Here is a 16,055-nt window from a genome sequence, read left to right as displayed (position 1 = left end):
TGGTGAGTGACTCATTAAAACTCGATTCAGTAAAAAGAATCAAATTTACCATCACTAGTGATGCGCGAATCATGAACGAATCGTTCAATACTCGAGAATCACTTTACTGACTCATGAATCATGATTCACAAGCCCAACTGACTCACTGACTCATCCCTGTTGCTGTTAGCAGCAATATATCTAGCTTATAATTAAAATTGTGGAGAAAAACACAACATCCAGTATCTTAACAAAAACATTTCTGCTCTGAACTGGAAGAAAAAACCGAGTAGAAGCTCATATCAAGACAATAGCTCCTCGGTTCACAGTAGCATCGCTCTGCTAACATGCTAACAGCACATTTGAGCTACTCACCCCCTCCTTTCCTGTGCTGAATCGTAGAGCCAGCGAGTCACTCAGGACTCGCTAACCCCCTCCCTCCTGTGCTGAATCGTAGAGCCAGCGAGTCACTCAGGACTCGCTAACCCCCTCCCTCCTGTGCTGAATCGTAGAGCCAGCGAGTCACTCAGGACTCGCTAACCCCCTCCCTCCTGTGCTGAATCGTAGAGCCAGCGAGTCACTCAGGACTCGCTAACCCCCTCCCTCCTGTGCTGAATCATAGAGCCAGCGAGTCACTCAGGACTCGCTCACCCCCTCCCTCCTGTGCTGAATCGTAGAGCCAGCGAGTCACTCAGGACTCGCTCACCCCCTCCCTCCTGTGCTGAATCGTAGAGCCAGCGAGTCACTCAGGACTCGCTAACCCCCTCCCTCCTGTGCTGAATCATAGAGCGAACGAATCACTCACTCACTCACCCCCTCCCTCCGGGCTCACAGCTTCTTCTTCTTGGTTGGCAACCAATGTTAAGGCGCATTACCGCCCCCTGGCTCACGGCTCAGTGGACATTTAGATGAGAAAATATATACTTGACACATTTAAGGAAAATACTAATAAAATAATGTTCCCTTTAGAAATTTTTTTGCTCTTTTTTGCTTTATAAAATTGTTGTTTTCTTTTAGAATCACTCATCTTAGCAGTAGGATTTACATGAAAAGAGAAAAGAAATTAAGTTTGAGTGAAAATGTACATTTTTTGCACTCTCTGGTCAACTGACTCAGTGAATCAAATGACTCAAAAAACCCGATTCACTTTGGTGAGTGACTCATTAAAACTCGATTCAGTAAAAAGAATCAAATTTACCATCACTAGACCTGAAGCAGACTGAGTTTTGGACCCAGATTACTCCGCGAGGCTCCTGACGACAATCCATCAAGCGGTGTGGCTTCGTATCTTACCAAAGTCGGACTAAAACATTTTTGACAGATTTTTGAGCGCCGTGTACCACATAAAATCGGTTCGAGGTCAGTAAGAACAACCAGAATTCATACATAAGGCACACTGGATTATAAGGCGCACTCTTGATTTTTGAGAAAATGAAAGGATTTTAAGTGTGTCTTATAGTGCGGAAAATATTCTCTGCCTTAAGTGCCTCCAATCCCAAATCACTTGACAAAATATTTTTGCAATGAAAATGAGATAAAACGTAAATCACAAAAAAAAAAAAAAAAAAAGTTTGGTCACTCTTGAATCACACATTTTTGGTTTACACATTTAGTAAGATTTCTAAAATTATATTATGAATTTAGTGTGAACTAAATACACTTTCAATAATGTTTACTGGTTTTTATATCAATAATTCAGCACACCTTTACATTTTTTCACCTCAGTTATTTGTACAGAAATACGGCAGCATCTGTACAATATTTATTTGCTCCCAATTTAAAATCCTTAATTCATCTCTTATTAAGTGTAAAAGATGGGCATCATAAAATATTTACAACAGATAAAAACAATCACTTAGTCAAAGTATTCATCCAATATCATTTCCCATTATAAAGCATCACTCAAAAAGCTACTGAAGCACTACATCAGCATTAATTACACAACACAACAGCAGAAGCATCACAGCAATGCTGCAGAGGGGAGCTGTTTGAAATATTGCACTTCGGATCACACCTTCAGGGGACTTTCGTTCCCCCTCAGCTAATAAGGATATAAGCACACACACACACACACAAACACAAATGAACAAATGAAGCTGGAAGCGTGTCTCTGAATATTCATTCAATGTGCAGGGTAAACACGCTTCACAATAAAACATTATCAGCTTTATCTTGACAAGGCCGGGTACACTGAAACACAAACTAATGCATGCCCCTCTATCTTTGATTGAGAAGGAAACAGAATAAATACCTGGAAGTGCTTTTCCACCAAAGATTTTTTTCATATCTGCCTTCCATTTTCATGTTTTACACTTGCCTTGTTACCATTTTACTACTGTTCTACCTCCACTTGGAGAAAAAAAAGGAAATCGGTTGACTTCTAGAGAACGAAAACTGTTCTATGGTAGCTGCAATTTTGACTAATCTGGTGTATATCATCATTATATGACTGTTTAAAAAAAGAAATTGAAAAACATTGTAAGACTAGTGTGAATAAACCCAGACCAGTTTCCATTGCATTTATAAAACATAGTTAAAGAAGCCGTGCCTAAATGAAGGAAGCAAACTGTGCCTGACTATAGTCATGTGCCTCAAACTGAAAAAGATTCACTTATTATCAATGTGCCCTCTAAGCTGCGCGCGTGCGCAATTGCGCACTGCTGGCACGGTCTCTGCTCAGAAAAAAATCTGCGTTGCGCACAAAAAAAAATTCTAACCTGTATTGAAATTAAAGTAAATGCGTTAACAATTCTGTTTTGCAGTGTTAGTAAGTGACTGGCTGCTCCAGTATGGGATTAGAAGGATGCCACCTTATCCCATAGTCCAGCCAATTACGCGATTTACATTCAGGTATGCGCAGCTAATCAACGTGGTTGACAGGCTATGACAGCGTCCTTATGTGCCGACACCGGTGTTTTAGCTAGCAAAGCGGCGTGGCTGATGTGGAGTGAAGCCACGTTAATGACAACGTGTACAACCATTGGAGATGTGAGCAGGACAGACGGAACAATTGACGGAAAAAGTGTGGACTTTATACCAGTTTTTAAATTGTGTTGATAGGCCACGTAAAACCAGAGTTATGATAAAAATATATGCAATGTTTGGTTTTCTTCCTGAATACTATCGTTGTTTATATTTACTGCGGGAAGAAACGGTAAAAACGTCGTTTTATAAGGAAAACGCTCGAAAGCACTCTCAGCCTGTGAGCAAAAACAAAACCAAAAAAAACCCCACCCTTTCCCATTGGTCAAAAAATGTACCATGTCGACCAATCAAAACATGGCATTTAGTTGTTAAGAAACGGGAGGAAGTTTTATGAGTGATGGCGGTGTTTTGAGATGTGAGAGATTTGCGACGTTTAGCGCAAATCTTGTGTAGTTAGTGTGTAGTGTAGTCAATAGTTTTGTGTGTGTGTCAGAACAATGAGGCGACTGCTGAATGTTACAGGTGTTACAGGAGTGATACATCTCCTGTTGTCAGGCCTGCAGGTATCAGGCTGTTGTTCTCCTTTATCTCATAGTGGACAGAAATTATTTTTTGGAGTGGCACAAATAATTTGTGTGGCATCAAATTTGATGCAGAACAGCTGATTGTTCTGTAAATAGTTTGAAATGTTTATTTAAAAAACACTTTGGCTGCATTTTTAGGTAAACAGCTGCAAAAAACTTTGTTGTTTGCATTACTCAGTTACTTTTTTAAAGAAGTAACTATATAATTAATTGCCCAACATTGGTCTTTATATACTGTATTTTGCAGACAGAGAGTTACAGGACTCTCTCCCAGACCACAGACTCAGACTCATAATACAAGTCAGAGCTTTAATTAAAAAAAAGAAAAAGAAAGTTGTGTTTTCAAAATTGGAGTTAAAGTTATTTTTTTACTTCCAATAGTGTTAACATACTACACAGGTAATGAACAAGATTTTTTTAATTTTCATTGTAAGTGGGCTAAAGCAGTTAATTAAAAGTAGTCTAACATAAATGTAAATGCTGTAATTTGATTATTTTAATAAACCATGTAACTTGGATGGATTCGATGCTGGTGTGACCACAGTGCACACGTCTGCTGTTGCTCACAGTGGTCCAAGGGACCGCTCAGGGAGTTTGTGTGTTCGCTCAGACACATGAAAAATTAGAGGGAACATTGCTTATTATGTAGTTAAAGGTGCTAATAGTGGGCTCATCGCTGATGATGTGGTACTTGTATTTTTATTGTATTGTAGTTCTGGTATGTGTATCATATTTATTATTCAGTAGAGTGTGTTATGTCAGAATGAAGTCGCAACTATGGCAAAGCAAAACAGAGTTGACCTCTATCAATACATTCCCAGGCCCTTGAGCCTTTCTAATATTAACCCCAAGTTTCAAACATCAAACAGGCCTTTAAAAGTTCAATGACTGTCCAAAATGCAGTTTTCAAAAGTGTCTCCGCTAGGCTGGTTTTAAAGCCAACATCTCACAAAAAGATAGACATATGCAGTGTGTGTGTAGCTTAACACCATCATTAGAGGCTAGTAAACATTGTTCAGAAAGAAAATTAGTTTGCATCAATAAGAAGCAGGCACTTTATCTAAAGACATAACTGAGACAAACATCACAGTGCAGGAAAAAGTCTCTAAGGAAGAAACAAGCAAAGAGCCTCTTTAGGATGTGACGCTACAACCGAGGTAGCAAGAGACAGCTCGAGTTATTTGTCACCCGGCTCACGGTAAAAGTAATGAATAAATGTCACGCTATCCAGATTCGTAGCCAGGAAGAAGGGGTTGTTCACATGGCTGGTCACCCACATGATGGAAAGACTTGCTGTCCCTGGAAACTTCTGCCCAGACATAATAAACACCAAAAAGTTTTGCAAAGCTATACTGAAGTTCAGGAGTTGACGATTTTATAACAAGAACTACTTGCCAGTCATCATCCACTCTTGGAAAGGTCACATCTAAGAGGGTTTCCACCTCATCTTATGGAAGAAATGTCCTAAATATCTTACATTTCTTTACCTTTCTTTTATGTCATAAGGTTATTTCAAATGAATCCTTTTTGATTTCTGTATGTTTTCAATATGCTTTTTTTGTCAACCCAGAGTCACTAAATGCTGATTTATCAGATCGTTAGGTTCCATGATTCTCAAATATCATAGGGTTTCCAGTACAGTCTGTGTTTTACAGTTCCAACTGAAATTTGTGTACTGTGTTTAAAAAACAGGTCTATGCCATTTAAATAAACTCTACCAATTCTGCCAAGAGGAGCGGTCACATAGCCGCCAGAATTGTGCCAGAAACTTGTTGATGGCTAGCTAAAGTGTGTGATCGATATGCACCTTGGTCAGGGCCATTTAACCAAATCTTAATGGGGGTGTATGTATTCTTTTTCCCAGTAGGTATACTTTTAATCCTGTGTGTATTAGAGAAAAACCTAAAAAAAAAATCTAATTTGTTCATTCAAGTCTTGCTTTTGAAAGTCATTAAAGCATGCATGTATCATGTACAAGTCATTCAACCTTGGAACTTTTGACCACAGCATCAAGTCTAATTGGTTCCCAATTCATTCTTCTGCCCAACAGCAACCCTGAACAAAACATTTTGAGTCATCCTTATCTGCCTACTTCTCTAAAAGTATCTACTTAATTGGGTCACAGACAGGAGGGCTGGATGGGTATGATGATGCTGAGGTAGAAAAGTTGCATTTCATGAAAACAACAGAACTGGTCAGCAACACAATGTGGGAGCAATAATGTGATATATGCTCTTAAATGTATATGTATACATGTATATGTATATAAAGGAGCAGTGAACAAGTCACTAGGTCTTGGCTGCTCTTAAGCTTTGACTGCACTGTTATAAAGAATATACAGTTTTGCTTGTGTGCGTACTTGCATATCTATCTTTGTGGGGACAAATATAGTTTGTACTCTTTAAGATGATTCTGATTTTAAGAAAAGTTTCTTTGGGACTTTTTAGAAAAAGCTAAAACTAAGAGGCTTTAGGATCACCTATGTCAGAATGGAAACTGTGTGTTAAGAACTCTTTAATAAGATACCAAATAGCAACTATTAGATAATGAAATAACTTTACTGACATCAAGACAACATTCTGAATCAAATCACTAAAGACAATGAAAAACCATAAAACAATATCGAGCACTTTTAATGCATTCACTCTCCTTGCTGTGAATAGAACTGCCTAAAAATGTTTTCTTTGCAACATTTAGAATCATTTAGGATGAAGGAACTCAACTACACAATGACCAAACTGTTTATGAATGTGTCTCTTTTGCTTTGATCTAGGAGCTACTATGTCTCAGTGGTGTAAATAAAAGCACTAGTTTTATGCATGGACAAGCAGCACAGTGTTTGCATGTCTGTGTGCACGTGTGTGCGCATGCACGTGTGCATGAAATGATGACTCTAATCCCGTTCGCTCTGATTTCAACTTTCTCAATTTTTCAGCAGCACGCCTGTGGCTGAGCAGAGCAGAGCTTTGACAGTTAATTCAATCAGTTTCAAACCAAATGCTCTTCTTCAAAGCCAGACAATAAGACACAGGACAGTATCTCAACTCAAGACTCAGTGTCCATGCTTACATTATGCTCGCAATAATGCATTCATATTTCTTTTAGTTGGATTTTTTATACTATATAAGTCATATTTCAGGCCTGGAAATAGTTTTTAAATGAAATGAACAAACCTTTTCTAATTTTCTGCTGAAATAATGTTACAATGTTTTCATAACAATCATGGGGAAAAAAAATAGGCATTGAGTTGAGGTGAGGGTAAGGTGTGTGCTTTGCAGTGTTGGTTAATAAGGTATGCCCCTCAGCAGGCTTCTGGAAGCTGGCCAATCAGAAAAAAGTAGGTTTAAGAGTGCAGGGTCTTAAAAGGCAGGAGCATAGATCAGTGTTTCCCAACCTTTTTCAGCCACAGCACATATTTCACATTAGAAAAATCACACGGCACAACACCAAACAAAAATGTCACAAAAGCATATTGATTATTTTTCGCCAAACACCATAGCAGAATTGGCTCGGTTTGTCCCCAGTATACCTTTTTTGCTTTCTTCTGATCACCACTCATGCTAGGGCCTTCATCTGGGTCGGAGTTTTCTCCAGGACCCAGGTCAGACTGACTACTTTTTCTTTTCAAATATTTATCTATTGCTATTACGCGCTGCGTTGTCTCACTCGCAGCATGACTATTATGTAATTTCTTCTTCGTCTTCTTCTATTTTACTGGCAGTTGGCAACCAATTTAATTAAAGCAGGTAGTTGTACTGCCCTCTAGTGGAAGAGAATGTAATTGTTCTGCCCGTTACTCACCCCGATCGCTAAGAGTAGTAGTCAGGAGGAACCAGAGCACACCTATGTGCCGCTGCACAGTGGTTGGGAAACACCACCCGGCTCCCTCCCACAGTCCAAAGACATGCACCTAGTGAGTATAGGTTAACTGGAGACTCTAAATTGCCCATAGGTGAATGTGAATGCAAATAGTTGTCTGTGTCTATACGTTAGCCTGCGACAGACTGGCGACCTGACCAGGGTGTACCCCGGGATAGGCTCCAGCGCCCCCACGACCATGAAAAGCATAAGTGGAAGAGAATGGGTGGATGAAGTATGGGTAAGTCTCAAGTCTTGGTAATCGGGGGTAACATTTCAACTGATGACCTAAGCCTCACAGGGTTAACAGAAAGCTACTGATACAGCAGCCCCCACAGGAGGTTCTTCCAGCCCTGCAGATGACGTCTACAGCTTTGTTAGAGCCTCTTCACATGGAGTTACTCACTTTGCCTGCATTGGCCTGCATTGTGGCTAAAATGCAGACACCAAGGACAAATGGTTACTTATGTTATACTTCTTTGAATTCCACTTTCCTGAAGGGTGCGCGTGTAGCTGGTGCATTGTAGAGTAGTAACACAAAAACAGGGCACGCTGAGAGCCTTGTGCTCATCATCTGATAATGAAATTTACGTCACTTATACACAGCTGGGCGCTAGCTAGCTAACAGCTACAACACTGTACTGTACATTACTACTTTTTAAAATGAGAGGGTTCAAGTTTTGATTTTTTAGATTTAAAAAAAAAAAAAAGCTTCTACCAACATGTTTTCACTTGTTGGATTTCTGACAAATACATTTCTGACAAATGAAACGCACCCCAGTACTCACGACTGGTGAGTGTCCCTCAGCCTGAAATTTTGATTAAGACATACGAGAGCAAAGGGCTGACACCACACTTAACCACACACCATGAAATCAACTGTGTCTGATTGTGAGCTGCTGCTCTTGAAGGCCAGCTTGCGTGTTAGTGGGGTCCTGAATTTCTTATGTGTGTTACATGGCGCACTGCCCTTCAGTTCCTTGCTTAGTTTTGGGTTACAGTCTCTAATACTAATGAGACTAAAGACTCTGGCAGTGTACACTGTAAGCATAGAGTCCCTGGTCAGTTTTGTCCAGTGACAAATCCAATAAAGTCTTTAGCAGTGATGACAAAAAGGGAAAAGCCACTACTGCTTTGAGTAATTAAATAAAAATGAAGAAAGAATGTAATCTCAAGTGCAGCTTTATTTCATTGCCCAGCTCTGGTTTTACAGACAGCTACGGTGTAACATGTCAAATGCTATTCCAATATTATTCAAACCAGCTGACTGCAGTTTTTAGCAAACCTTTTGACAGTTGCTACATGGAAAAATCAGACAAATAAAAGAACTCCTCAAAACAGAGTCAAACAACTATTTGGACATTTCAGAATCCAGCACCAGATCAACATTCCCCAACACATTTTGCAAACATACAGCTTGTTTCTACAGTCAGGCGTGATCCATGCGGGCACCAGATAAGATGATTTTCGACACTGTTTACCTGGCGTGACTCTCTAACAGGCTCCTGTTCCTACTTTTGTTCCCCTTAGGTGGTTTAAACCACCTTATCTGTCATTCACTGTCAAAATCAGCTGGCAACAATAGGCTTATCATGGCAATACTTGCCCAGATAAGTATGGCATCTCCTCTATTTACTTCAGTTTGTTCATGTTTTTGTGAACACTGTCATTTCATCAAGAAAACCGTGAGAAAAGGAATATATAAGAAATCAATCCAAACAAGCCGACTCACATGATTTTAGCCAAGATCAGGTTAGTGTGTGGTAAGACACTGATACTGGCGTTGTAGGTACGTCGTAGTACACATGCAGCACTTAACTAAAATGTAGTAACAAAACTGAGTTAAGACTGGAGTCAGACTTTTGTCTCACCTGGCCATGAAATGCAGATATGAGTATGCAGAAGATCCAAAAATAGCTCAATTCAGGCTTAAGAACACTAAGGCTTCATAATGCTGCATTTTTCTATTATAGATATGACATATACCAATTTTAGATGGCAAAATTAAAGGCAAATTGCAGTTGAGCTAAGAGTAGTCGCTGCTTTACTGTTCTTGGCAGCACATGAGGACATGGGGAAGTGGTTTTCTCTAACAATTCTGGTTAACCTTTTGCTTCATTTAGCAACCATAGCAACATATTTTGTTTGCAAAAACAAAGCAACACTTACACTCTCACCAGTGTCGGTGCAGGAGGGGGCTTCATTTGACTCCTGAATCTGAAGACCTGAATCTAAGCTCATTTTAACTTGACACCGATGTGTAGCCATGTCGGCATGGTGACTTCCCTTAATTAAAGACTTGTTACTGAATCAAAAAGTCCAGCTGAAGACCTGATATATAGATATATAGATGTTGATATACTCACCATTTATCTGTCAGCTCACTGTGAGCAGCAAAGAAAGAAACTGAAGCTGTTAGTAGCCTCGTTGTGAAGAATGATCGCTTGTCGATCACCAGAATGAACTTTGGTCTAAGTGTTAAACTAACAGGATTATAACATTGTGTACGGCTGGCCCACCAACAAAGCTGCCTAATGTAACACTCAGATGAAGATATCATTTTAAATGGGACACAGCTACATCTCATGCATTTGCGTTCTCAAATCTCATTTAATGTCATCTCCTGCCAAAGAGAGTGCAATTACTGTCTCTTGATTACAGGTATTATGTTCTTCTTTTTCAGTCCTTGAGGACGTACATTATGTCTGCAGGGAGCTACATACACATGCGTATATCGTGTGATTGCAGAGCACATATCTGTGGCGACAGCTTATGATTATAGCTCAGACACAGTAATGCAAGCCGCTGTCAGCAAAAGGTACCAAAAAAGCGCCATCAGCCAGTCATCAAGTACCATCTCCCATGATAAATTCACTGCATGCATAAGTGCATAATGCATAATATTATCTCATTTATATCTTGATCTTGACTCTCCTCCAATTAAGCACTCTGGACTTTAGTTTTAAGCAGGTGCAGTCCAAATAAGAGCAGACATAAACCTCTCTGAAATCATATGAGACTCCTTTACGTTGTTGACATTTTCCTCTTCATATCAATGCATAATCTAGGACACACCACATCGCACATTAAAGTGCAACTTTATGCAATAAAATCGGAGTCTGCACAGGACCAGATTAGTGGATGATTCTTAATCATGTCATGCTTTAAATTCCATTTCTTTCACACTGTAATCTCACTGAACTGAAACCTCTGAAGCATCCTGTGCTCCATTAAACGTCTCCAGGCTTACTTTCTTTTTTTAGGACAAACCAACCCAAACAATCTTCTCTACAAAATCAAAATAATATTATGCAGTCTATAAGCAGGATTATTATAAGGAGCTGAAGCGGTTATGTAAATGGCTTAAACTATGGCTTTCTCAGTGTTTGCTGTATAGTCAATGGTGTGCAACTCTCAATATACTCAAATAATGTGACCTGGGAGAAGGTCCGTTATCCTAATGGTGCACCAAAATCTTTTTAAAATATCTGTGAAAAGGTCACTCCAACTGTATAATAACTGAAAAGACAACTTTACCAACATCATTAGAGGGATATCAGGATTTTGTCACTCTTTTGCATTGGCTTCATTTTTTTAGGCACAGAGGTCACAGAGGTCATGCTGCTTCATCATGGTAAAAAGAAATTGCCTGGTTGAAAGTGTAAGCCATATGACGAAGTGAATAACATCCATTTCCAAACAGCAGGTAATCGTTTTAAGCACTAAACTGCCAGTCATGGATGCAATGCCAGCCTGGAAATGCTGACTTTTTGCTTTAAGTACGGCTGTGTAGATGTGTTTAGATGTCAATTAAATTAAAGAATCCCAATTTTAGCCTAGATACCTACTATCAAGACACTGTTTGGACAACAGAAAGTTACCCAGAGGAAACATGAAGTTAAGGTTAAAATGCAGCTGATTTTTGAGTCCTAGCCTGAAACCCTCATTTAGAAACTTTATGTTGTGCTTAGCTGTGTTATCTTTATCTGATATTAATAATTTAATTTGTTTGATGATCTTAAAACAGTTAAGTGTGACAAACATACAAAAAAATAGGAACTTGGGAAGGGAGCAAACACTGTAAAATAATCCTCACAGACCTCGGCCAGATCAACCAGGTCAGATGAACTAAACACAGTTTTTAAAGACTATTTTTTATGGAGCCAACCAGATTTAAACAAAAATAACTTGAAATTTTGCTCAAAATTTTGAGAAAAATAACTTGAAATTTCGAGTTATGGACACTTTTTTTTCTTTTTTTTTAGTAGTGGAAACGGGCTTCCATGAAAAACAGTGAACGCATCAAGAGGTAAATGCAGTTCAATAAAAATGGGAACTATTTATTAATGATCTTAATAACATGAATTATATATAATATTGTTGACTGTTATTAATGAAGCTGCTCACCCCTATTATATTCCCAAAAAATGTAATAAATAGAGAGCAGCAGCAAACATTTCAGCCAGTTTCATAATGTAGTAACATAACTTACTTGAAACTCGAACGTCTCATCAAACAGTGGGTCATCCTGGTTCTGAGCAGCAGTGCGAGTCCGCTGCTCAGCACAGTCAGCTGGTACTCCATGCAGCTCCAGAACCACATATGGGTCAATAACCTCTCCTTTAGCCCCTGAACCCTGGGGCTTGGGTAGGTTATGGGCACTGATAATCTGCAGAGTAAAACACAAGCAGCTTATGTTAAATTTGTTTTACACTTTTGCGTTTTAGTGTATTTAGAGCAGGGGTCTCAAACTCGCGGCCCAGGAGTCACGTCACCCCTGCTTGTATATTGACCTGAAGAAATATAATGCAATTTGGCCATTGAAGTGACTTTTTCTGTGAGGGAGGATTTGTTTGTTGTTGAGTCCAATGTTAAAATAAGTTCTTTAAAAAGCAAAAAATGATTTAATGTGAAGGCAACATGAGCACAAACTTGTTGTTAGTTATTTGTAGAGAAAACAGTTTTCACCAGCAGTCACAAACTAATGTGTACACTTATGTCTGCATTTTTATTTTGTTAAATACAAACAAAATTATAATTATATAATTATAGTGCTGCCACGTGTCCGACCAGAAAGAGGGTACCAATTTATTTATCTGGTAGTTCAATGAAAGGCTTCAGTTGAGAGTGAGAAGAAAAAATGCGTTCACGTTTGCAGTTTTGTCTTGTTATAGAATATCTGAAACTTACAAAAAAACAAACAAAACACTGCATTTTCAGAAATATTTGTGGATGTCTTCTTTGTTTGCTTGTTTTTTTGTACTACTTGAACACTAAAGTGGCTCTCACATGAGATGACAGTGCCAGCAGTGGCCCACAGCTCTTTGAAGTTTGAGACCCCTGATTTAGAGGGTTGAACAATGTAATGTAACCTAGTTTATTTTAATTTAATCTCTGTTACAATGCTCACAGAAAAAGGGTTTTGCTTGTGGCAAACATTGCTCCTATGGGCAATTTAGGATCATCAACAAACTTAACCCCACTAACTGCCTGCATTCCAGCTACCATAGGGCGAGAGGCAGGGTACACACTAATGCAGGGCTAACACAGGATATTGAATGACCGATCGAATAGAAAGAAAAAGTACATATTCCGATTGCCACGGGTTAGAGTCACCTCATCACCTCAGAGGGTTAGTGCAACAGAATGAAAAATGTAATGTTGGGGAAAAACAGAGTAACATCTAGACCTTAATACGAAGGGTCTGAGGTGGGACACCTGGCACGCAGCCCTGCGTGTGGGCACTGAAATACGACACTTCATCCCGCATCACGGCAGGTCGGAGAACATAACCACAGCCTCCGTTCTGTGTGAAGCGGCCTCGGTGAAGGTCCAACATTGCGCCAGGGGTCTGTTGATTCAAGGCCACAAGTTGGACTCCTCCTTTCCAGTACCCTTGTGGGTTAGGGTTGCTGGAGTCCAGACGCACGGAGCTGGGTCGTACTCTGGTTAGGGTGCGCTTGGTAAACATAACAAGGTCCTCTGGGCTTTCACTGGTCAGCCGTCCAGCTTCTCCTTCGCCTAAAGAGCACAGTGTCCAGTAAGGCAGCTCGGGAGCCATCGGTGTGCTGGGAGAGGATGGACTACTGGGGGGAGTCTGCTGCTGAGCCTGCTTGTGACTGGCTCGCTGGGCATAGAAGCTACGACTTCCAGTTCGAGCAATAGCCACCAGGTCTGACAGCTCTTTGTGGAGACGGAGCTTCCTAGGTTGAGAGGGTGGAGGCACCACCAAGACCACACCCAGTTCCTCCTCACCAGGTATTGTCATTCTTCTTCCTGCCAGAGGTCCACCTCCGCCTATCTCCTCATCTTCCTCAGACACTTCCCCATCACAGCCTTCATGGTCTGGAGGGAGTTTCTTCCCCACTATAACAATGCGTCCCTTAAGTTGTTCAGGCGAGGGTAAGGTTGTAGCTCGTCCTCCCAGGCTGACCGGCAGGGCTTCTGGAGTGTAAAGACGTGATCCGAACACCTTCCTCAAGTGCTGTGCCATGGTGTGCTGCTGGTCTGGGGAGCAACGGTGACACAGGTACAACAAAAGAGGGTACTGAGAGGTCAGGAAGGCGTATTTATTGACCACCTCCAGAGCAGAGCGGATAGTGACTGGTGCATGGTGGTGGTGATGGTGGTGATGATGATGGTGTCGTGGGATATCAGGCCCACAGTCGACCCCGAGCAAAGGCTCCCCCTCTGGGCCATCAGTTACTCCCAACTCCAGGCATCTGCAGCCAGACTGCAAGGCCTTGATCAGTCCTCCAAGATCTGCTCTTCCATGGACCTGGTCATCCAACAGGTAGGAGCGGTATGAGGTGCTGAGGGTGAAAAACAAATCAACAATAAATCATTCAGCAACACAAATCATGTGTCATTTTAACACTAGAATTACTGAGCCTTTTTTTCCCTGGTGCAAGTCCCTACTACTAGATTTACTAGCCCTGCGCAAATTTGCGTAAATTCCCCCGACCTTAACACCTCTTGGCACCCCGCTGAGATTTTCACAGGTCTTCAGCTCCATTGTTCTCCTGCTTTTGTTGTGCAAACACACCCTCCCCCAACCCCCAACCATGAGAGATTCAGGTCTTTCCTTCCCTGCAAGGCTACTTTCCTTCCTTACCTGCAGCGTACAATGCACCATGGTAGTTTCTATGTGTAATATTTCTCATATGCAATATTAGTTCTTGTCAATCCTTGTCACTACATTGCATGCCTGTCCATAAACATATACCAGAGTTGTACATACATTTATATAGCCACACCTTACATAGTATGCATAAAGTCTAGTTATACGCACACACACACACACACACAAATCTATATCTACATATATATACATATACACATATACATACATATACATATATATATATACATACACACACGCACACACACATAGATAGATAGGTATATATATATATATGTGTCCATATTTATGTTTCCAGATTGTTTGTATAGTGCATTTTCTATACCGTGCTCTTTGTACAGTTTTTATTTAGCTGCTTTTGTCTTGCACTGTTCACTTTTTTGCAATGACAATGCAGATTTTCCACTTGTGGGACAAATAAATGCAGATTTGCTGTGTGTGTGTGTGCGTGTGTGTGTGTGTGTGTGCGTGTGCGTGTGCGTGTGCGTGTGCGTGTGTGTGTGTGTGTGCACGCGCGTGTGTGTGTTTGTGCAACATTGGCATTTGTTTACTCAGATCCAAGGCTGGCCAAACCTCTGTGTTGCAACCTACATACAAAAGACACACATTCACAATATATGGGTACCCAAGTCTGTTTTATTTCAGTGTTTCAAACTTTACAGCGTTTGCAGACCCAGTGTCCATCATCCCTGAATTTGGCACAGGTGAATTTCTGACATGTTGCACAGGTAAACCTGCTGCGATTCCTGTTGCAGCTCTCTTGCACCTGGCACTGCGTTGTCTTTACAGTCCCTGGCACAGCAGCTGCAGCAGCTTCAGCAGCCTGTGTTAATATTTCCTTGAGCTGCATGAATCGGCAACGAAGTTGCTGAGCTAGAAGACTCAGAAACAATCTTCTTTTGCCTGTCCACCCTGTACATGCCTTGTACAATGTTTTTTTTTTCTACAGGCCTGTATAATACACATCAGAAAACATTGTAGCACTGGTGTAAAATTGTACACACATTCACATACCTTCATGTGGTTATAGTCTGTTATCGTGTTGGGTTTCCTCTTTCTGCCGTCACCGATCATCACGTCTTGGTGCATGGAACTTAGAACACACACAGTCTTGTTTTTTTTTAGGAGACACTGCCACTTCTAAGCACTGAAGTGGAGAATACCTCTCGCTTTGCAGTATCTTTTGCAAGTTGAGGAAGTTCACGCCGTACTTTATTCACCGTGCCCAGTAACGTTGTTTTGCGCTGCAGCAGTCTGTGCGACAGTGACAGTGAAGTAAAGAAATTGTCCATTGTGACATTTCTCCCATCATCCAAAAACGGCTCCATCAGTTTCATGACCACGTTCTCTGCCATCCTCTCTCCCTTCTGACAACTGGGGTCCTTTCCCAAGTAAGGAGATGCACTGCAGACATATTTGGTGTCCAAATCCGTGGCCATCCAGAACTTGGTCCCAAATTTGTCTGGCTTGGTTGCAATATACTGTGTGAATGGACAGTGAAGTGAAGCACTCCTCCTCAACCCACACAGTGCCGTCTTTTGCCGTGTGGCTCTGGCTGGGCTTCCCAG

The 16,055-nt window shown here is 40.8% G+C and overlaps 1 protein-coding gene across 1 annotated transcript in view; it reads right to left on the bottom strand.

Moving 5' to 3' along the window:
- Nucleotides 1–16,055, bottom strand: part of plcl1 (phospholipase C like 1) — a 144,776-nt gene that overhangs the window by 23,606 nt on the left and 105,115 nt on the right. Inside the window, exons 6-7 of the mRNA XM_063498311.1 lie at nt 13,036–14,158; nt 11,839–12,015 (exon numbers count right to left, since the gene is read on the bottom strand). Coding sequence (XP_063354381.1) covers nt 11,839–12,015; nt 13,036–14,158 — 1,300 coding nt within the window. The remainder of the gene's footprint in view (nt 1–11,838; nt 12,016–13,035; nt 14,159–16,055) is intronic.

This window comes from Pelmatolapia mariae, linkage group LG16_19 (assembly GCF_036321145.2).
Source record: "Pelmatolapia mariae isolate MD_Pm_ZW linkage group LG16_19, Pm_UMD_F_2, whole genome shotgun sequence".
Classification (NCBI taxonomy): Eukaryota; Metazoa; Chordata; class Actinopteri; order Cichliformes; family Cichlidae; genus Pelmatolapia; species Pelmatolapia mariae.
The sequence above is the reverse complement of the archived record's forward strand: the minus strand, read 5'-3'. Positions and strand labels throughout refer to the sequence as shown.